The 21706-nt window shown below is 40.9% G+C and overlaps 2 protein-coding genes and 1 long non-coding RNA gene across 8 annotated transcripts in view; 2 read left to right on the top strand and 1 right to left on the bottom strand.

Annotated features, from left to right (window-relative positions):
- The window catches only part of STXBP3 (syntaxin binding protein 3), a 61872-nt gene extending 56420 nt beyond the window's left edge, over window positions 1-5452 (top strand). For 2 of the 3 annotated variants that reach the window (XR_004434176.1, XM_033198741.1), the window contains 2 exons: window positions 3622-3770; window positions 4700-5452. Coding sequence is in view for 2 of the 3 variants with exons in the window: in XM_033198741.1 (XP_033054632.1) it covers window positions 3622-3770; window positions 4700-4794 (244 nt within the window). In the remaining variant the exon portion in view is untranslated. The remainder of the gene's footprint in view (window positions 1-3621; window positions 3771-4699) is intronic. The other variant, XM_033198742.1, reaches the window with a different exon arrangement.
- Window positions 5453-9947: 4495 nt separating this feature from the next.
- Window positions 9948-21321, top strand: LOC117075919. The gene is made up of 3 exons (XR_004434175.1): window positions 9948-10968; window positions 11564-14907; window positions 20528-21321. It is a non-coding gene; the product is annotated as an uncharacterized LOC117075919 (long non-coding RNA).
- The window catches only part of AKNAD1 (AKNA domain containing 1), a 40726-nt gene continuing 32405 nt past the window's right edge, over window positions 13386-21706 (bottom strand). The window contains exons 12-16 of one of the 4 annotated variants that reach the window (XM_033198723.1): window positions 20444-20566; window positions 20248-20355; window positions 17422-17503; window positions 14263-14320; window positions 13386-13517 (exon numbers count right to left, since the gene is read on the bottom strand). In XM_033198723.1, the coding sequence (XP_033054614.1) occupies window positions 13386-13517; window positions 14263-14320; window positions 17422-17503; window positions 20248-20355; window positions 20444-20566 (503 nt within the window). Of the gene's footprint in view, window positions 13518-13674; window positions 13790-14262; window positions 14321-17421; window positions 17504-19937; window positions 20150-20247; window positions 20356-20443; window positions 20567-21706 lie in introns of those variants that run through there. The other 3 variants (XM_033198724.1, XM_033198725.1, XM_033198726.1) reach the window with 3 other exon arrangements.

The raw sequence follows: 21706 nt of genomic DNA, 5'->3' as shown, positions 1-21706 counted from the left end.
TACAGGTGTGCGCCACCGCACCTGGCTAGTGGTGGTAGTCTACAGTTTTGTTCGTTTCTTCATTTGGTCGTTGTTCTTAGCCAGCTATGAATTTATAAGAGCTGAGGTATGTTCAGTCAACACTTGTAGAAAATATTCTGCTGTTTCCAGGGTTCTACTTTAGCTCTTGGGAAGGTGGAGGGGGTCGTGTTTTCTGTCACTCTTGTACCTTGGTGAATAATTAGCCTTTTTTCTCTGGTTGTTTTTCATCCTTGGTTCTGTGTATTCCCTGTGCTATGTGTATCTGAGGATTTATTTTTGTTTCTTTCTTTGGGATTCATTTATGTTTCCTGAATCTGAGGATTTATATCTTTCATAAATTCTTCAAATATTGCCACTTATGTAGTCTTGGTTTTGTTGGAACATCTTATTCTGTCATAATGTCTCTTAATCTCTTATACTTTTTTATTTCTTCTGCTGGTGTTTCATTCTAGAAATTTTTCTTCAGATTTAGTTTTCAGTTCTTTAGGTCTCTCTTACCCTGTGTCTCATCTGTATAAGCTGTTTTTTCTTTTTCTATTTTCAGTGACTTTATTTTTCCGTTTTAGAAGTTCTCAGGTTTCTTTTTTAAACATGCTTGGACTTTTTGTTATTTCTTATTTTGTCATACTTTCTATCCTACTTTATTGTCTGTTGTCATATTAAATATACCTAATTTGTAGTCTGTATCTAATAATTTCATTGTTTTACGCTCTTTGGGTTCAGTTCTGCTGCTTTTTATTTCTGCAGACTCATAGTTACTTATTTCCATATGTGTTTTGTACTTTTGAATGTTGAGTTTATTTTGGTAGCCAGCATTGAGAGCGGGTCCCTTCAGGCAGGTTTTGCACGTGCTTTTACCAGATTAGAGGTTTTTTTCTTTTTGTGTTAATTTCTCAGTCTGGGTTTCCTCAGACCAGGAAGGTAGTATAATTAACACCTAAGACTCTATGTGACAGGCCTGTGGCTAAATTATCAGGGGAGAAGCTTCCTTGCATCTACCCTTGCATTTGAGGGTGTCCTGACCTTATGCCGGGTGTCAGCTCCCAGTCTCTACCTTGCACAGTACCGAGGGGTCGGCCGCTTGTTTGCTAAGATCGGAAAATACTCCACAAGGCAGACCAAGCCTCAACTCAGTTTACCATTCTAGTATTTAGCTTCCTTTTTACCAATAGCCCCTGGAGATTTCTCTGACTTGTTTACTGTCAGCTATGCTTTAAAAACATGTTTGCTCTTAATCAGTGCTCCTTGGTGCTATTTAGAGGGAAGTTTTCAGGATCTAGGGATTTAATTATCTTTATATCTCTCAGTCTTCACACATATGTGAAACAAATTAAATATAATCCCATTGCTCTAAAATTGCTATTCAGAAGCTTAGAAATTATTAGAATTGTTTTGAGCAGTGTTGTCTCCTTTTCGTTTGCCTTCTTACTCTATTTCTGTCTGTGGAAACAGTTTTTAAGCCAAAGTTATGTTTTTAATATATCCTTGACTTTGTATGGGAACAAGAGTGGGTCTTGTTCCTGTTTCATCTTTCAAAGGGGAGGGAAAATTTTAATCTTTAAAATTTGTTTCCTGTTGTTCACTACATCATTCTTTAAGTTAATGAATAGAAGCAATCATCTGAAAGGCTAGATTAAGAATTTTTTATTTTTTGAGACAGAGTCTTGCTCTGTCACCCAGGCTGGAGTGCAATGCGTCATCTTGGCTCACTGCAACCTCTGCCTCCCAGGTTCAGGCGATTCTCCTGCCTCAGTCTCCTGAGTAACTGGGACCACAGGCATGCGCCACCATGCCCAGCTAATTTTTGTATTTTTAGTAGAGACGGGGTTTCACCTTGTTGGCCAGGATGGTCTCGATCTCTTGACCTCGTGATCCACCCACCTCAGCCTCCCAAAGTGCTGGGATTGTAGACATGAGCCACCACACCCAGCCGAGAACATTATTAAAAGTTTGCTGTGGGGCTGGGTGCAGTGGTGCACACCTGTTAAGTCCTGCTACTTGAGGCTGAGGTGGGAGGATTGCTTGAGCCTAAGAGTTCGAGGCTGTAGTGTCCTATGATGGTGCTGGTCTGCAGCTGCTACACTGTAGCCTAGGCAACATAGCAAGACCCCATCTCTAACAAAACAAAAATTTGCTATGAGATCCTATATTGCAAGGCGTTCTAGGTCGCCCAGAACAGTGACTCTCAAAGTAGGTAACAAAATGAACCATTGGGTACTTATTTTTACCTAAAAAAGAAGAAATTAAGTTTTACTAATATATACTAGTACACATATGTCATTTACACGTTAATATATTTGTTTATAAATGGATATGTTTATTTTGAAATATTTACTTTTCAAATAAAAGCTAAAAATTTTACCAGTGGAGTTTGTGAACAAAAAAAGTAATTCCTATGATCTAGAGCAATGCTAGCCAATAGAACTTTCTGCAGTGATAGAAAGGTTCTATATTGGCACTGTCCAGTATGACAGCCACTGGCTACATGTGGCTATTGGGTACTGGATATGTGGCTAAGTATGGATGAAGAACTGAATTTCTTATTTAATTTTAACTAATTTAAATTTAAATAGCCTCATGTGGCTAGTGGCTATTATATGGGACTCTGGGGATCTAGAGCAATCTGGAGGAGGAATGGTAAAAGTAATGACTACTGCTTATTGAGTACTTACCTAACACCAGATTCTGTACTTAGTGTGTTCTGTACATTGTTTCATTTCATCCTTATAACAGCCTTTAAGGTTTAGAGAGAAGTTAAGTAACTTGCTGAAAGTCATACTGAATCAAAAACAAGCAAAATAAAAATAGAAACCCAGGTCTAATTCTTAACAGCCAACCTCCTACCATCATAGGTTCCTGAATTCCATTCCAGCAAGGAACAATCGAATACACATCAGTTCCAAAGTAATACTTGCCCCTTTCCCCTTCACATCTTCAAAACCTTTTTCAGTGCCACTGTCTAATTTTTTTTTAATTTCAAGAAACTACAGACTTCTCAGGTATATTATTTCTTCTTATGAAATAATAAGGGAGGGTGTTAGCTCTACTCTACAGGTTAAAATGCCAAGCCAGATTATGCACAATTTTTAAAATTGTTCTTGAAATGTGGCTGTCCTACTTAACTCTTCGTGCTTCAGTCATACTATGGTTAAGTCATTTCCTTAAAAATCAATGTAATTGGGCCAGGCACAGTGGCTCACGCCTGTAATCCCAACACTTTGGGAGGCCCAGGTCGGCAGATCACGAGGTCAGGAGTTCAAGACCAGCCTAGCCAACATGGTGAAACCCTGTCTCTACTAAAAATACAAAATTAGCTGGGCATGGTGGCGCATGCCTGTAACCCCAGCTACTTGGGAGGCTGAGACAGGAGAATTGCTTGAACCATTACCCGGGAGGCGGAGGTTGCAGTGAACCAAGATCACTCCACTGCATCCAGCCTGGGCTACAAAGTGAGACTGTCTCAAATTAAAAAAAAAAAAAAAAATCAATGTAATTGGTAGCAAGTTTAAGTTTGGTTAGGTTAGGCTTTTTAAGTCTACAAGTATTATGGCTTTGGAAATATTTATAACATGTTTACTTTTTTTTTAAATTACTTTTTAGTGCTCGCCAGAAACCCAGAGCTAATTATTTAGAAGACCGAAAAAATGGGTCAAAGCTGATTGTTTTTGTAATTGGAGGGATTACATACTCTGAAATGCGTTGTGCTTATGAAGTTTCTCAGGCACATAAATCCTGTGAAGTTATTATTGGTAAGACTTTTGTTTTCTTCTTTTCTGTTTTTAAACACAAACTCTAAATGCAAAAGTATACACGTAAAATGTTATCTCGTGTTATACATTTGAGACAAAATTTAATGCAAAAAAATTGTTAACCATAGAATGTGTTTTATCTGATGTGTGCTGGGTTTTTTTTCCTGGTTGACTTTTTGATAGTTTTATTTTCAAATATGCTTATTTGAGGAAAAGGAGCTTGCTCCTTTAAAATAGTATGTTCTATACATTTGTTTAACCATTAAATAGTTTTTGATGTACAATTACATTTCTACTTAAAAAATATTTTGAATTTTTTGTGGCTATGGACATGACATTGGCAAGGCCTGTGTGGATTAAGTTTTAAGAATTTCAGGCCAGGCTAGTGGCTCAGGCCTGTAATTCCAGCACTTTGGGAAGCTGAGGCAGAAGGGTCACTTGAGGCCAGGAGTTTGAAATCAGCCTGGGCAATAAAGCAAAACTCCGTCTCTACAAAAAAATTAAAAAATAAGAATTTCAGTCAAAGCCAATGATAGGCAAACTCTCCTGACCCATGGAGGTGCTGGATCTGTGTGTTAAGCCTTGACCTGCAGCACTGCTTAGTGGGTCTCCATTATCGAACAATAACTGTGTAGTGCTGAGGATAGGGTAATCCCCAGTTTTGCTCTTCAGTGTGCCAATGTCTAGCACTAAGTAGACAAAGCACTAGGAATGGCCACTGTTTCTGCACAGTTACTGAGCATGCTCAATGGTGAAGAAGGATTGAAATATTGCAGTGTAGGCAGATTTCAGGAAGATGTCTTAGAGAAATTTTGTTACATTGCACCAGGCTACTGCACTTGACATACTTGAAGGACAACACATTATATTAAGCGAAGGAAAATTGATTTAACTGCTGGCCTCTGAAAAAGTCTCTTTTCTCCTACCAGGTTCTACACATATTTTAACACCCAAAAAGCTGTTGGATGATATAAAGATGCTGAATAAACCCAAGGATAAAGTCTCCTTTATTAAGGATGAATAGCTTTTCTTTTTGGAGGGTTTAGAGGTTCTTACTAATATGTTGAACTAAAATAGAAAGAAAATGTTGCTGTCATGTAATTTAAACAATGTAAATATTTTATGGAATAATGGCTTTTCAAATACATTTCTTAAGGAACTGTTTATGATTATGTATTACTGGATTTGTCATTTTTGATAATTTAAATATTGCTGCTGCTTTGTAGATGATGATAAGAAATGTTAAAATGCTTTCTAAAAGGAAATTTTTTCACCTTTGGAGCAGAATATATTAGAGTTGTGGGTAATTTTTCACAACCACCTATGTACATACTAATTACCCATTGGATACTTACATCTAAATGTCTCATGCTGAAGTATAGTTTTTTGGGAAAGAATAATTTTAAATAAAGAGATTGTAAAAGTAAAAACTGTAAATGTGTATGTATGATAGAACTGTTTCCTCTAAGTGTAGTTTTTCTTTCAACTAAAATTCACAGTTCGTTTTATGTGCAAAATAATTGTCATTAATAGAAATGGAGTGATTTCACAGTGTATACTATTTTGCCACATACTTCTAAAGAACACAATTTTATATAATTCTGAAATCATGTATGTTTAAATTAGAAAACCAAAAATCATGAACATTCTAAGAGAAAATAAATATAGAATTTTAAAAATTATTCTGGTTTGTTTTTTCTGTAGGGGAGAGGGGAAAGTTAGAAATTTTAAAAGTTGTAGAGTAACAAAGAAGAAAAGGAATCTACGGTAATACTCCCTCCAAGATATCTCCTAATGACTTTTTCAAAAATAATGTAATCTTTATGTAGGGTTAGATAATATATGTCTGCAGATGTGTTTTGTTAAACAAAGGGAACATCTTTGTTTCAAATCTATTCTTTTACTTGACCTCATAGTGTTCTGTCATACAGCAGACCATAGTTTTATTGATTCAGAGTTTTGCTCTTATAAATAATGCTGCATTGTTTGGGTACATACCTTTGCAGACTTACACAGACATTTCCATAACGTAAATTCCTAGCAGTGGTCAAGGGATTTGTGCATTTAAATATTGACAGATACCCATTTTTAATTTTTTTTTTTTTTTTTTTTTGAGATGGAGTCTCGCTCTGTCACTCAGGCTGGAGTACAGTGGCACAATCTCGGCCCACTGCAAGCGCCGCCTCCCAGGTTCACACCAGTCTTCTGCCTCAGCCTCCCGAATAGCTAGGACTACAGGCGCCCGCCACCATGCCCGGCTAATGTTTTTTTTTTTTTTTGGTTTTTGGTTTTTTTTGGTTTTTGTTTTTATATTTTTAGTAGAGACAGGGTTTCACCGTGTTAGCCAGGATGGTCTCGATCTCCTGACCTCGTGATCCAACCGCCTCGGCCTCCCAAAGTGCTGGGATTACAGGCATGAGCCACCGCGCTTGGCCCATTTTTAATTTTTACGTAGATAAATCCATCACTTTTCCATTTTGACTTCTGAATTTCACGTGCTGCTTAGAAATACCTTCCACACTCCAGGATTATAAATTCACATATGGTTTCTTCTAGAACATTTTGATAGATTCATTCTATTTTTTACAGGTAACTCACCCATCTGGAATAGATTTTAGTGTAAGAACGTGTGCTAGATATTGTCTCTTAGCACTTGGCATGGCGTCCCATGCCTCCTTACCCCATACCACAGGGGACGAAAGGCTAAACATGAAGTTTTTCAGACTCTAAAAAAAATAAGGTCTGAACAGTTTACATTCTACCAATGATGTGCACTTGGTCAAGATTTGGAGGCAGAGGCCATCTACTATGCCAGTAGACAAGCTCCTGCAGACAAGAATTGTTTGTAGCAACCAGACTCCACATTTTAGTGTCTTGTCACCTGCTTCATGGGTATGAGTTAATGCCGTGGCAGCAGCACTAGCTTCCTGTCCTTTGGGTCACAGATGGTAAAATGATCATGGGCCTCCAGTTTCTGCTCCTACTGCTTTTTCAATGATTTTTGTAAGGACCTAATTCTCTGTATTAAATGCCTTTCTGCTTGAAATATCTAGAGAAGTTTGTTTCCAGCATGGAACCCTGACTTGATAAGAGTATTTCATAGTGGTCCAGCTTCACTCCCTTCTAAACAGCCAGATGTTATACCAGATCCTGTTGGGTAATCTCTCTTTCCCCAACTAATCTGAAATACCACGATTATCATAGACTAAATTTCCACTTGTATTGTGGTCTATTTCTGGATTTTCTTTTAATGATGTACAGTTTGTTTTGTGTTTCTTTTTCCCCCTGTTTCAATTCATGGTATGTTTTAATATGTAGTGGAAGAAGTTCCTATTCCATCCACCTAAATTACTGTTATTTTTCAGAAATTTTCTTATCAAATTTTTCTAGGTGGTGAACTTTAGTATCATTTTGTTGAGTTCCCAAAAAAGCTATTTTGGTATTTTCATAGGATTTGCATTGTTTATAGGTTAATTTAGGAAAAATCGACATCTTTTATAATATTGAAACTTGATATTCAGGAATGTGGAATGTCTTTTCATTTAAATCTTTATAACCTTCAGAATCTTCATTTTCTTCATATGGTTACTGCACATTGTCAAAATATCTTATTTTTGTAGTTCCATTGTGGGTTGAATCTTCGATTATTTTTCAAATGGGTAGGGTTGAATCTTCGATTATTTTTCAAATGGGTAGGGATACAGAAAATTTGATTTTTTATTTATTTATTTTTTTTTTTTTTAATAGAGACAGGGTCTTGCTATGTCACCCAGGCTGGAGTACAGTCATGTGATCATAGCTTACTGGAATTTTGAACTCCTGGGCCATAGTGATCTTCCTGCCTCAGCCTCCCGAGTAGCCACAACTACAGGTATGGGCCACCACGTCTGGCTAATTTTGTTTGTTTTTTTTTTTGTATAGACAGTCTCACTGTGTTGCCCTGGCTGGTCTCAAACTCCTGGCCTTAAGCAATCCTCCTGTCTCAGCCTCCCAAAGTGCGGGGATTACAGGTGTGAGCCACTGTGCCTGGCCAACTTTTGATATGTTAATCGCATAACTTTACTAAGTATTGATAATAAAGTAATAATATACAAATGCTTAGTGCTTTCTATTATTAACTCATTCCATCTTCTCATGTATTCCTGTGAGCATAGGTACTGTGATTATCATCTTTATTTTAAAGCTGAGGAAACTGAGACCCAAGAGATAAATGTAACTTGGTGTGGATCAGTGCATGGAAAGGAAGGGCTTGGCGCAATAAAGAGCCCTCTTTGCAAACCACGCATGAAAACAATATATCTCCAGTAAGAGGACTAGTTCTTGGTGTCTGCATTTTATCTGAGATCTTTGTATGCCTCAGTAACTCCCTCTCCAGGGTTAGGACATGTGTAGAATAGGTATTTAGATTAATCCAATGGCCTGGAACAAATGGAACTAAGAGTGTGATGACAGCAAACACTGGGCTGTTTATTTATTTGATCACAACATCTCAGTGACCACTTTATCCTGATCACACTGATATCAGATGCTTTGGGTCCTATAGGACCCATAAGGACATATTTCACATATATGTTAAGCTTTGAATTGCAGAGACTTTTTGTTTACTAAACCTCTTATGAATTTGAAGCCATAAGACGTCATCTCACATAAATTCCTGGTATGAGCTGATTTTTCCCCCATAGAATTAGCAATTACAGGCCAAAGCAGGAGGATTATTTGAGCCCAGGAATTGGAATGAGCCTGGGCAACATAGTGAGACCACATCTTTTTTTCCTTTTTTCTCTCTCTGGGAAGAGTCTGAAAGTAGTGAGACCACATCTCTACAACAAAAGGAAGGAAAAAAAAAAAAAAAGGTTGGGTATGGTGACACGCACCTGTGATCCCAGCTACTACTCAAGAGGCTGAGGCAGTAGGATTGCTTGAACCAAGGAGGTGCAGGCTGCAGTGAACTGTGATCACACCTCTGTACTTCAGCCTGGGCGAGAATGAGTCCCTGTCTCAAAAAAAAAAAATTACAGGTTTTGATTTCAAGACCCAGGAAAAGACTTTTTTGTTGTTGCAACCAACAGAAACTATTTATTCACTGTCTCTGAAACACAGCTTTGTTTCCTGTTGAAATGTGCTTTATTTATAAAGTACAGTGGACTCACATTCTTCAACCATATTAGTAAATAAATAAGGAGATCTTTATTAATCCTGTTATCCTGTTTCCTAGACCCTTCGCCTCCACTGCTCCAGGGTCACCATAGGAGTTCACAAGTTCTCAAAATTATTGGATTTGAGCCCCAAAGGGCCTGACCCCACAGTTTATTGTGTAAGATATGACACCTCCATAGCTCAGTTCTTCCCTAGCTATTTTGTACCCTTTGTAAGTCCTATTGGGATGCAAGCAGATTTCTCCTAAAATCAAAGGAGCAAGAAATGTCTTCCTCCTATAGGAAAAGTTTTACCACCAAAACAATGTTTTGTCTATTAAATATAAACACATACTCATGTTTAGTACAAATTAGGCCTATTTTATATAATTCATTAACAGCAAGATTACAATAGGATGAAAAGAAGAGATTTCTTTTGCAAACTCTAATAGTTAACTAAAGGGGATAGCTAGAGCTTTCTCTTAAAGATGATAGGCCAGGCGCAGTGGCTCACGCCTGTAATCCCAGCACTTTGGGAGATCAAGGCAGGCGGATCACCTGAGGTCAGGGGTTGGAGACCAGCCTGACCAACATGGTGAAACCCGGTCTCTACTAAAAATACAAAAATTAGCTGGGCTTGGTGGTGGGCACCTGTAATCCCAACTACTCGGGAGGCTGAGGCAGGAGAATCACTTGAACCTGGGAGGTGGAGATTGCAGTGAGCCAAGGTCCCACAATTGCACTCCAGCCTGGGCGACAGAGCGAGACTGTGCGAGACGGGCGGATCACGAGGTCAGGAGATCGAGACCATCCTGGCTAACACGGTGAAACCCCGTCTCTACTAAAAATACAAAAACTAGCCGGGCGAGATGGCGGGCGCCTGTAGTCCCAGCTACTCGGGAGGCTGAGGCAGGAGAATGGCGTAAACCTGGGAGGCGGAGCTTGCAGTGAGCTGAGATCCGGCCACTGCACTCCAGTCCGGGCAACAGAGCGAGACTCCGCCTCAAAAAATAAATAAATAAATAAATAAATAAATAAAATTTTGAAAGATGATAAAAAGCCCTCTACAGAGAGTCCCATTGCATCCTGCTGGCAGCTTCAAGCAGCCAGAGCACAGCTAGACCTTGGCGTAAATACTAAGAGGCCTCTGCACCCTGGAGACTGCTGAGTGTTTCTTTATAGCACCACTGCCCTCAGGCAATGCTGAGCCCTTGACCCCCAGCGTTAGGGGTACCATTACTTGTACTTTACAAGCTTGTTTTTCTGGTTTACTACTGGAACAGAATTAGAAGAGAGGTCGTAAGAATTGACACAAGAATTGCCTGAGGGAGGAGATGGCCAAGACTACAGAATCAGTAAGTATAAAATTATCCTTGTAAATCAGAGCCTAGTGCCTTTCTAGAACTCCTTAAGTGCATTGCCGGCCCTTTTTTGCTATTTCTTAGATTAGTTGTGTTGCAGTGATTACTCATCATGACCCCGATCTTCAAGGAAATGGAAAATTACATTTAGAATATGGTTTGATAAAGCAGAAATGGGCCACATGTTTAAATCAACAATGATTATAATTGCCAATTTCTATAAATGTGAATTTGAGGGATTTAGAAATACTCGTTAATGGTAGACGTTTCTAACCAAGGTTCCATGGATTTGTTTCAGGGCGTCCATGAACTTTTAAAAATGTATTCTCTTCCACAAGAAGGAAAAGCATGGGGGAAGGGAGACTCCATAGCTTTCACCAGATTCTCAAAAAACGAGCCCAAAAAAGGTTAAGAACGAATTAATCATATAAGAACACTTCAAGCCAGAGAAGTATGTAATTTTAAACTTGGGGATGAGATGGTACTTGACATACAAAACAGATTAGCAAGTTGTGATTAAATTTAGATATGTAATGATGCTGGAAGCCTCTTGGAACTGCCAAAAAAACAAAATGACCTAATTGGCTTTTATTAGCAATTTATGAATCAGGCAGCATCCCATCTATGAAATAGAAAGGCTGAGCACAGGAGTGGGCTTTATAGGCAGAAAAGGCAGAAGAAAACAGAAACAAGGAACAAAAGGTGTCTTTTTTTTTTTTTATTATACTTTAAGTTCTAGGGTACATGTGCATAACGTGCAGGTTTGTTACATATGTATACTTGCGCCATGTTGGTGTGCTGCACCCATCAACTCGTCAGCACCCATCAATTCGTCATTTATATCAGGTATAACTCCCAATGCAATCCCTCCCCCCTCCCCCCTCCCCCTGATAGGCCCCAATGTGTGATGTTCCCCTTCCCAAGTCCAAGTGATGTCATTGTTCAGTTCCCACCTATGAGTGAGAACATGCGGTATTTGGTTTTCTGTTCTTGCGATAGTTTGCTAAGAATGATGGTTTCCAGCTGCATCCATGTCCCTACAAAGGACGCAAACTCATCCTTTTTTATGGCTGCATAGTATTCCATGGTGTATATGTGCCACATTTTCTTAATCCAGTCTGTCACAGATGGACATTTGGGTTGATTCCAAGTCTTTGCTATTGTGAATAGTGCCGCAATAAACATATGTGTGCATGTGTCTTTAGAGCAGCATGATTTATAATGGCGATTCCTCAAGGATCTAGAACTAGATGTACCATATGACCCAGCCATCCCACTACTGGGTATATACCAAAAGGTGTCTTTATATGGGTTAAAGCAGAGGGGACTTCCTTATGCTAGCTCAGGTTGACAGGGCCCCTTCTAATGGGATACTGTGAATGTTCTAGGTTTAAAAAAAAAAAAAAAAAAAACTGGCCTATTTTAAAGTTCAGTTTGATTACATGGCACCTAGCATGAGTGACTGCATTCTAGTTTGGTCTGGTCTGTTGGGGTCTCCTGCAGGAGCTTAGTCCAAAAAAAATGACCTCCTATACGTTTTATTTAATGGAACACACACAGTTTAAGCTCTGTTTTTTCTGTTATAATATCACCCATAGTTCCTTGCTATCTTCCTTACAGTGCCACAGCCTGAAGTAAATTTGGCCATAAAGTCAGAGGTATTTTCAGACTGACCTCTGCTTTATCTCTTCCAGGGTACCCTCAACCAATTTACAAACCCCAAAGTTAAAAACAGTCCATTCTCCAGCCAGCTAGACAAATTCCAGCTGCCCACATTGGCATGAAAATCTAAAGTGGGAATAGATTCAGCTCCCTCCTGACCACTGAGCTAAACTCTAGGAGTCAGGAAACCATTTGTTGAGTGTCTGGGGTGAATGAATATCAGAAGTTTCAGGAAAGGGGGAAAGAGCCAATACCCTGCTGTGCTGTCACTAAGGAGGTAATAAATCACTCTTAAAGAAGCAAAGCAAAAGCTTGCTCTGAAAGAAAAACAAAACAAAACAAAACAAAACAAAACAAAAACCTGCTCTGGTCTACATGAAACGTTACAAATTTACTTAATCCCTGGTACACAGTTTTAATGAACTGTCTTTTCCAAAATTTCATTAAGGCTATTATTTTCACATATTTCTGACTTCAAGAGATCTTTAAACAAATAATTTTGACTTCTAAGTATATTGTAAGAATTTCATATGGTACAGAAAATAAGATAAAAACCCCTTTCTCCCCCAAAACTCCCAGTTTCCTTTACTAGAGGTTCACTTAAGATTTTTAGGTATCTTTCCCAAAAATATGTATGCCCTTTAAAAAAAAAATACACAAATGAAGAGCCAGGCACAGTGGTGTGTGCCTGTAGTCCCAGTCACTCAGGAGGCTAAGGCAGGAGGATTGTTTGAAGTTCAAGTCCAGCCTGGGCAACAGAGCAAGACCCCTGAGGTTACAACTGTCTATATATATGCTTAGGTATCTTGCTTCTTTCACTGACTTTTGCAGATAATCCAACCTCATTCTTTTCGGTGGCTACAGATTGTCATTTATGAATCATCACAGGCGGTATTTAGATTAGTTCCCCCTTGGGGTTGTTACGATCAGTGCTCCAGTGGCCTTCCCTGTACATATATCGTGCCACACTGTGTGGCTTATATATAAAAGAAATTCCTAGTGGTGAAACTGCTGCTCTGAAGGCATATGATTTGGAATTTGTGGAACTTGGTAGATATTATCAAATGGTCTTCCAAAAAGGTTGCATTTCCGCCAACAGCATATGAGAGTACCAGTTTCCTCCATCCTCACTGACACAGAGTTCTTTCATCTTTTTTCAGACTAATAGATAAAAGGAAATTCATTGTTTTGTTTTGATTTCTTTTATTATGAGTTAGGAAGAACATAGATTTATTTTAAAATAAATACTTGTTGGTTGCTTTTGATTTTAAGAATCAAAAGTCCTTTCTTTTTTTCTTTTTCCTTTAAGTACTTTGTGTTACCCATTTCTTATGGTTTCTGTGTTTTCTCTAGAAAGTCATCTTCCTAAATTGTGTAGTAAGTAAAATACATTTTGGAGGAAGATCAAGTTTTCTTTGCATTTTTTTCTTTTGAATCTTTAGTTGCCTAGCGTTGAACTAGTATTTCAGTCGATTCCTCCACCTCTGTGCTTTAGCAAGGTCTTCTGCAATCGTTTTAATCATTTGATCTGTAGTTTCTTTCAAAATGGTTGCTGTCCTTAGGGCATGATCCAAAGCCGAGTTTAAAATCTACAGAGGAAAAGTCCACACATTGTAATTACATAAACTAACTGCTGTTTCTGTTCTTTGGGTTCTCTCATTATTAAACATTACAAGGTGGAATTTTCGGAGTATTCCTGTTTTCCACTTGGTCTATTTCTGTTTTTGAGGGTTGGTTTCCTAGGAGACCAGTCTGAGATGGAATATATTTGTTAGGGAAAGGGATTGAAAAAAAGACCAGCACGTGACTGATGAGCATGAATCAGAGGGTGAGGTCAACCACCAGCTGGGCTGTTTCCCTGCTGCAGAGAAAGAGAAAAAAAGAACAGCTCTTAGGGGCCATTGATGGGGATTTGGGAGCCATAACCACTGAGAGGGTATTCAGGGATACAGCGCATGCGTATGGAAACATTTGAACGTGGCCTGGGGATTCGAGGCAGTGATTTGAAATAAGAAACTGTTGGCAACCCTGATCACAGTGTCACTGGAACAGATCCACTGCCTTCAGCCCCCCAGCCAGGGAAATCCTGTAGCTGAGGCACCACCCACAAATCACTTTCTCCAGGAAATTTCCCTTGGAACCAATTTAGAATAATACAGACCATGCGGCTGCTGAGGCTGTGTGTCTTTAGCTTAGTGCTGAGCACAAAATTGTCTTTAGCAGAGCTTTTTCTGAAGCCCTGATACTGTAATAACTTAAGAGCTGCCAGTTCTGTGGGCATCAAATCAAGCTTACCAGCTGCAAGGATTCTCGAATGATTTTCTAAGTCCTCACCTCAGATTTTGTTTCTTCAGTGCTATCAAAGTCACATAAGGATTTGCTTCCAGAAATCCTGCAGGAGTAGAAATGGGGTGAGGGTGTTACAGGGTCTGAGCTGTAGGTCATGAAAGCCTGAAGGTTTTTTCTGGAAGACAAAAGCACATTGATACTTGTGTCAAGCACCACCCTCAAGCACACTCCTGTTCACCTCAGCTCTGTGGTCGGTAATGGCTCTATGTGTGTGGTTTGGGTGTGGGCGGATTCGTGCACCCGCTGCCCTCGTAGCTCTCATACTCCCATGTGGCTGACCGCAGCTGGGCTTCAGAAAAACGTTGTTGCCATGACCATGAGGGTATTTCCTCCCAGAACTGATCTCCTTTTCCTCTAGTACAGATAAAGGCAAGACTCTAAAGACATTTTTTATTCTGTTTTCATTCTTTTGGGGCCAACTTTCTACCTTGCATTTTAATAAAACAAATGCACAAAACTGCCAATTGCAGGTACCTTGGGTTGAGTTCATTCTGGCACCAGTGAGCTTTCACCCCAGGGAGGCAGAAGCAGTCAAAAAATAAAAGCAGCTCCTTTTGAAGTAAACAGGCTCCCCTTGCCTGCTACCCTGTGATTGCTTCTCTCTTAGGGATGGCCGGAAGTCTGCACTAGGTGAGTGAGGGGTGCAGGGCCACTGGGCTGTTCGGGTTGTGCAGAGCATGGCTCTAGGGGGTTATTTGCGTAGCCTGTGAAGGGCACAGCCTAGACTTACGCTTTTCTCAAGCATGAGCCGTTGGCCCTGAGGGATACCACAAGAACTTGCCTATTGACAGGGCTGTCATAGAGCCACCCTCACATCTTCCTCTGGCTTCAGGTTTCCTCTGTTAAGCATTACTTTGGTACATAAAACACTTGTGAGCACTATCATCTCCAGAAAACGTCCTTTCATCCCTCTCCCCGACCATATGAGCATCAATTGGTTCTGCAAGTTATTTTAACACATTGGATTGATCCTCCAGGCAAGAGGTGGTCCAGCATCCAGGGCCCCTAACTAATGAAATACTCTGGGCAGGGGATGGCAGAGTGGAGAAGAGTCCTCTCTCTCCCCATATCCCATCACTCTCCACTGTCAACAATATAACAGTCATCGCTTGCTAAGTACTTATTATGAGCCGGGTCCCATTCTAAGTGCTTTATATGTATGGACTCAGTCCTCAATGAGTTTAGAACTATTATGATTCCCACTTTACATGTGGGGAAATGGAGGCACACTTAGGTCAAGGAACCTGCCCAACGACACAGAACCAAGACAAACCCAAGAAGTCAGTCAGGCGCAGTGGCTCACGCCTGTAATCCTAGCACTTTGGGTGGCTAAGGCAGGTGGTCACCTGAGGTCAAGAGTTGGAGACCAGCCTGGTCAACACAGCAAAACCCTGTCCCTACTAAAAATACAAAAAATTAGCTGGGCATGGTGGCGGGTGCCTATAATCCCAGCTACTCGGGAGGCTGAGACAGGAGACTCACTTGAATCCAATGGGGCAGAGGTTGCAGTGAGCCATGATTGTGCCACTTCACTCCAGCCTGGGTGAAAGAGTGAAACTACATCTCAAAAACTAAATAAATAAATAAATAAAACCCAAGAAGACTCCAAAGGCCACATTCTTAAACACTGTGCTAGACTATGGTAGAGGGTAGTAGGTTCAGACTGAGTGGCTCTGAGAGCAGAGCCTGAATTCTTAGCCACTCTGCAGCGCTACTGGTTCTGTCTCTTACATAGCTCTTGAATGAATACACAGACTCTACTCTTTCCATCTCCACCAACCTTGGTCAAGCTGCATCATCTCACCTGAATTATTGCACTGGCCTCTTATTTGCCCTTGTCCTCCAATCTTAACTCCTCTAATTCATTTCCACTCCCTCAGTAGCTAGACTGATCCTTTAAAACACTAAAAATCTTTTTAAATTCCCTGGTTAAAAAACTTAACCGGGGGGGGTGGTCCTGCCACAGTGGTTCATGCCTGTAATCCCGGTGCTTTGGGTAACTGAGGTAGGAGGATTCCTTGAGGCTAGGAGTTCAAGATCAGCCTGGGAAACATAGACCCCATCACTACCAAAAAAAAAAAAAAGTAGCTGGCTGTGGTATCACATGCCTGTACTCCCAGCTACCCAGGAAGCTGAGCCAGGAGGATCACTTGAGCAAAGGGGGTCAAGGCTGCAGTGAACCAAGATTGTACTCCAGCCTGGGCAACAGAGCAAGACCCTGCCTCAAAAAATTTTTTTAACTTCACTGGGGGGCCAGACACCTGTAATCCCAGTGCTTTGGGTGACCAAGGTGGGAAGGTCACTTGAGGTCGGGAGTTCAAGACTAGCCTGGGCAACATAGCAAGACTCTGTCTCTACAATTTTTTTTTTTTTAATGGGCACCTATACTCCTAGCTACTCAGAAGGCTGAGGTGGGAGGATGACTTGAGCCCAGGAGTTCCAGGCTGCAGTGAGCTACGATCACCACTGCACTCCATCCTGGGTGACAGAGGGAGACCCTGTCTCTAAAAATAAAAATGAATTAACAGCAAAAAAAAAAAAAAAAAAAAACCCTAATTGGCTTCCTCTTGCTCCTAAGATTCTGAAATACTTCCTGGAGCTGACAAGTCTCTACGGACTGGCCCTGACAATTCCTTCCGTCATCAGCCTCATCTTGCTCCACTGCCGCTCCCTCTTTGGGGTTCCAGTCACACCATTCCTGAACTTGCCAAGTGCCTTCTCACAACACGAAGCTTTCCTAGACTGGAATGTTCTTCACTGCCCTCAGATCCCCTTGCTAGTTCATTCATACTTACCCTTCAAAGCTCAGCTTCCCTGAACCCCCAAATTAGATCAATAGGACTTTGTACATCCCCTTCTTGGCACTTGCAAAGACTATGCGGCTTCTCTGCCAAAAAAGAAAGCTCTGTGAGGGCAGGGACAGTGGCTGACTTTGTCCTGTGTCCTCAGTACCTCGCACAATGACTTGGTTTATTGAATAAACAAATGAATGCTTGAAGTATTAGATAGGTTTAGGTTTGAATCCTGGCTGTACTCCTAATGATCTAGGTTATCTTGGGGTAGGTAGTTAATGCACTATCAAGTACACTGTATACACCCAACCAATGAGAGATGTTTTGTTAGTAATCATGAAATAATACTTACTTTCCTGGTGTGGGCTCATGTTCACCTTTAAAGGATTTTGAATTCACTCTCTGAGAACAGATCCGTTTGAGTTTTAAAAAAGCTGAAAAATGTTAGCTATGATTAAATTCAGAGTATCAAAAATGAGCCCCAAATGGCGCATATGTATCATTCCTTGAACTTTTTGTATGAATGAAATATTTCATAAAATTTTAATAAATCAGAAAACTAGGAAACAGACAACAAAGAACTTTTGCCAGGCGTGGTGGCTCACGCCTGTAATCCCAGTGCTTTGGGAGGTGGAGGTGGGAGGATTATTTGAGGCCAGGAGTTTGCTATCGGTCTTCCCTGTCTCTACCAAAAAAAAAAAAAAAATCATAAACCCCTTCCATACTAACTATAAATTTTTTGTTAAGTTAGCTGGGTATGGTGGCATGTGCCTACAGTTTTGTAGCTACTTAGGAGGCTAAGGCAGGAGGCTTGCTAGAGCCCAGAAGTTCAAGGAAGCATTGAGCTATGATCACATCACTGCCCTCCAGCCTGGGTGACAGAGCTAGACCCTGTCCCAAAAAATAAAATTAAAAAAAAAAAAAACTTTCTATAAAGTATTCGGAACCTAGGAAAAGAAATTCAATTTTAAAAGGAGTTTTAGGCCAGGCGCGGTGGCTCATGTTTTTAATCCCAGCACTTTGGGAGGCCAAGATGGGCAGATCACTTGAGGTCAGGAGTTCAAGACCAGCCTGGTCAACATGGTGAAACCCTGTCTCTACTGAAAATACAAAAATTAGCCAGGTGTGGTGGTTGGTGCCTGTAATTCCAGCTACTTGGGAGACTGAGGCATAAGAGTCACTTGAACCCGGGAGGTAGAGGTTGCAATGAGCCAAGATAGTGCCACTGCACTCCAGCCTGGGTAACAGAACAAGACTCTGCCAAAAAAAAAAAAAAAAAAAAAAAAAAGAAGAGTTTTATTATCAGATAGAAACCAGGAGTTTAGGTTCCTTGGGTACTTGCTGTGTGACCTGTGCATGACGTCTGACTTCTCTGGGTTTAACTACCACATCTGATAAATGGAGGAATAATATCTTCCAAGAGGTTGAACCAAATGGATTTCTGAAATCCCCTTCAATTTTAGGAGTTAATATTCTAGGAGTAGAAACTAATGATTATGTTGCAAAGACAATTCCAGAAAATAGAGACTAAACAGAGAAGGAAAATGGAAAAGTCACCATGGAAGACAAGAAGACAGAGAAAGGAAAAGAGATGAGTCAGTGACCAACAAATCTGCCTTCTCTGTCACCAAGGCTCCCTTCTCCCCTTCCCTTTCCCTCTTCTTCTTCTCTTCTGTCTTCCCCTCGTTCTCCCTCCAGGTCTCCTGTCTTATTCACTGATGTCAAGTAGCCAGGCTTCACTCACCCTCAGGAGGGTCCCGTTGGACAAGGGACGCTGGGAGAGATTGTCCCTCAGACACACAAGGCAGGGCAGAAGCCAGAAACCCAGATTTAGTCATGCTGACCACCTAGACTTGGAGACTTGGGGCATGATGAAGAGGCACTAACCAGCTCAATCTTGATGCTTTGGTAGTCTCCAAATGTAATTTTGGATTTTACTGGAAACTCAGAATTAGAAAGCACCACAGTGTCACCTGGTCCCATTCTAGTGCAGTGTACAGATCTACAGCATCCAGACAAAGTCCATTGCCTCCCAGTCCAAAGATGAGCTCACAACCTCCTGCCACAGCCCACTCCATTTTCTGTCAGCTCCAATTGCTATAAGGGTCTTTGTAACCTGGAGGAGAAGCTGCCTCACTATGACTTCTACCCCCTTAGTTAGCTAATGGAGTTCAAGATCAGATTGCGGATGAATCTGTTGCAGCCCTTGTTCGTATACTGGCATGACACAGGCTGTAGACCTCAAGACTAAGAAGACAGTGAAGAAATCTGCCCTGTGGCTTCTCCAGTCTTAGTTACTGTCACTTCAAAAGAATACATGCAGTTGGAGGATGTGGCAGCCGGAGGTGGGGAGGGGAGACACAGCTGAGGTCAGTCAGGTAAATGACATTCTTAAGGCTTGGGCACTGGCCATCATGAAAGATAAGAAACATTCTCCCTGGTGCCCTCTCCCAGAGAAGGAGAGGAAGAGCTCTGAAGGTATGAGGGCAAGGACGTGGCACCTGTCAGAGAACCAGGTATAGCTGTCATTCAGGGGTAAAACCAGGAGTACTTCCTTCCCTCCTTCCTGTTCCCTTGGCACAGTTTGCCCTGCTTTTAGAACTTACCCCATTTTGCTTTGAGCTTTCCTTATTTGGGTATGAGTTCCTTCCTTTCAAGAGCTTGGGAAGGGGCAGCCATGTCATTCATCTTTTTAAATATGTGTTTGTGGGATTTTAATTTTTTTTCAGAAAGCAAATTTTTGCATTGGAAGTTAGCAATGTGATGTCTATGGAGTGTAAAAATAGTCTATTTCTCTACATGCTGACTCTTAGTAGGGATATATGTAAAGCATTAGCCACTTCTGAATAGTAACAATAATAGTGGTAATTATCCAGTAAGTCATTTATTTGTTCAGCAAACATTTATGGGTTGCTACCAACTTGCACTGGTAGAGTCCTTAATAACTTTCAAAGTCCTTGGTCACTGTGATTTCATATTTTCTAGCCCCAGCTCAGCCTCTTGCCATCCAGGTGTAGGGCTGGATTTGGAAGTGTCAGGCAAGTGCACAAGACCTGGGCAGCAGAATGGAGAGGCCAGGGCTTCCAAGATGAAAGCGGTGGCCAGTGTCATGTGAATGTCCCATACCTGGGACATTAGGTTGTTGACATGGATGGGGTCATGCAGGAGATGTGCTTACAGGGTGAAGAGTTTTTGCTTTCATCTAAAGAATGGGGCTGGACAAAGGCACCTCTTTTGCTATGATTTGAGTAATTCTGTCCTGGAGTGTTGTATCTATAGTGAAATTCTGGAAAGAAAAGATTAAAAATACAGTTCATTGCCTGGGAACAGTGGCTGTCCCCACTCACCTTTCTGAGGCCCCAGGTGAGTATTACCTTTAGGTGGTTCCTTTCTGCAGGCTCTTTGGGAGGTAGGAATCTTAGTGCCACAGTCCTGACATTTGTTACTCTGCATTTCAGTGCCAGAATCAGAACAGAAGCTGTGTCCTGTATCAGAATCTGAAAAAGCCCAAGTTGCATGAATGAAGGGTAAGTGTCTTAATTATAGTCGTAAAATACGGTGTGGAGAGCAGAGCTATAACCATGCAGGGTAGGTATTTGGCACCAAAGTGCTTAACATCCCAGCTGTGTCACCAAGGGGAGTTGCCAGCCTGGGGTAACATTTGGGATTCCCTTCTGACAACTGAGAAATGTTTTGATAATTAACATTTCTTAGATGAAAATCTCAAGAGGTGGCATACATATTTAGGCTTAGTAAAGGTCTGCTGAATGAATGGATCTGCGGCAATTTGGCCTACTGAACTATCAGACAACCTTGTATTTGTATTTGTTTTTCCACAGTTGGCCTGATACATCCACATTCTTTCTCTTAGACCCTGCTGTGGCCAAGAGCTTGTATTTTGTCATCCAGGCAACTGGAAAGATGGGTTTCTTCTATGTGACATTCATAAGCCTATAAGGGAACCTGAATCATGACTTTGCTCTCTTAGCCTCAGAGAAGCTAGTAGCAGACAGCACATGTATCTGGTGCAGGTCTAGAACCTGTCTGGCAGGCTGTGGACAGAGCAGCACTCCAGGTAAGGCCAGAGTATGAAAGCCTGGGGCCAGGCGGGTGAGCATGTCAGGCCTGGATGTCCAAGCAGCATCTTGCTGCAGGACAGATGCTGCAGTGACAAAGCCTCTTCCAATGCTTCTCGCCTTACTGAACTCATGGTTAGACTCATTTTTAACATTATCTTTCAAAGGTTAAAGTGAATTCATCCCTGGCTGACAGCTTGACTTTTAACATATTATACAATATATAATAATTTCATTGTATAAGAACAAATCCATTTCATATTAGCAAATGGAATGAGTTTGAAGGCTCTGCTACTTATTAGCTATGATGGTTGAAAATATGTTCACAAATTCTTTAACATGCTATTTTTACTTCTTTTGAACCAAGGTTTCACTCTGTTGCTCCCAGGCTGAAGTGCAGTGGCTCAATCACAAGCCTCAACCTTCTGTGGTTTTTGGTTGTATTTTTGTGTTTAAATATTGGGTCCCTATGTTGTCTAGCCTGGTCTTGAACTCCTGGGCTCAAGCAGTCCTGGTTCAGCCAGGATTACAGATATAAGCCACCACACCCAACTGACACTC

Source organism: Trachypithecus francoisi, unplaced genomic scaffold (assembly GCF_009764315.1).
Source record: "Trachypithecus francoisi isolate TF-2019V2 unplaced genomic scaffold, Tfra_2.0 Lachesis_group5, whole genome shotgun sequence".
In the NCBI taxonomy this organism is placed as follows: domain Eukaryota; kingdom Metazoa; phylum Chordata; class Mammalia; order Primates; family Cercopithecidae; genus Trachypithecus; species Trachypithecus francoisi.
This window is presented reverse-complemented; position numbering and strand designations above follow the sequence as displayed.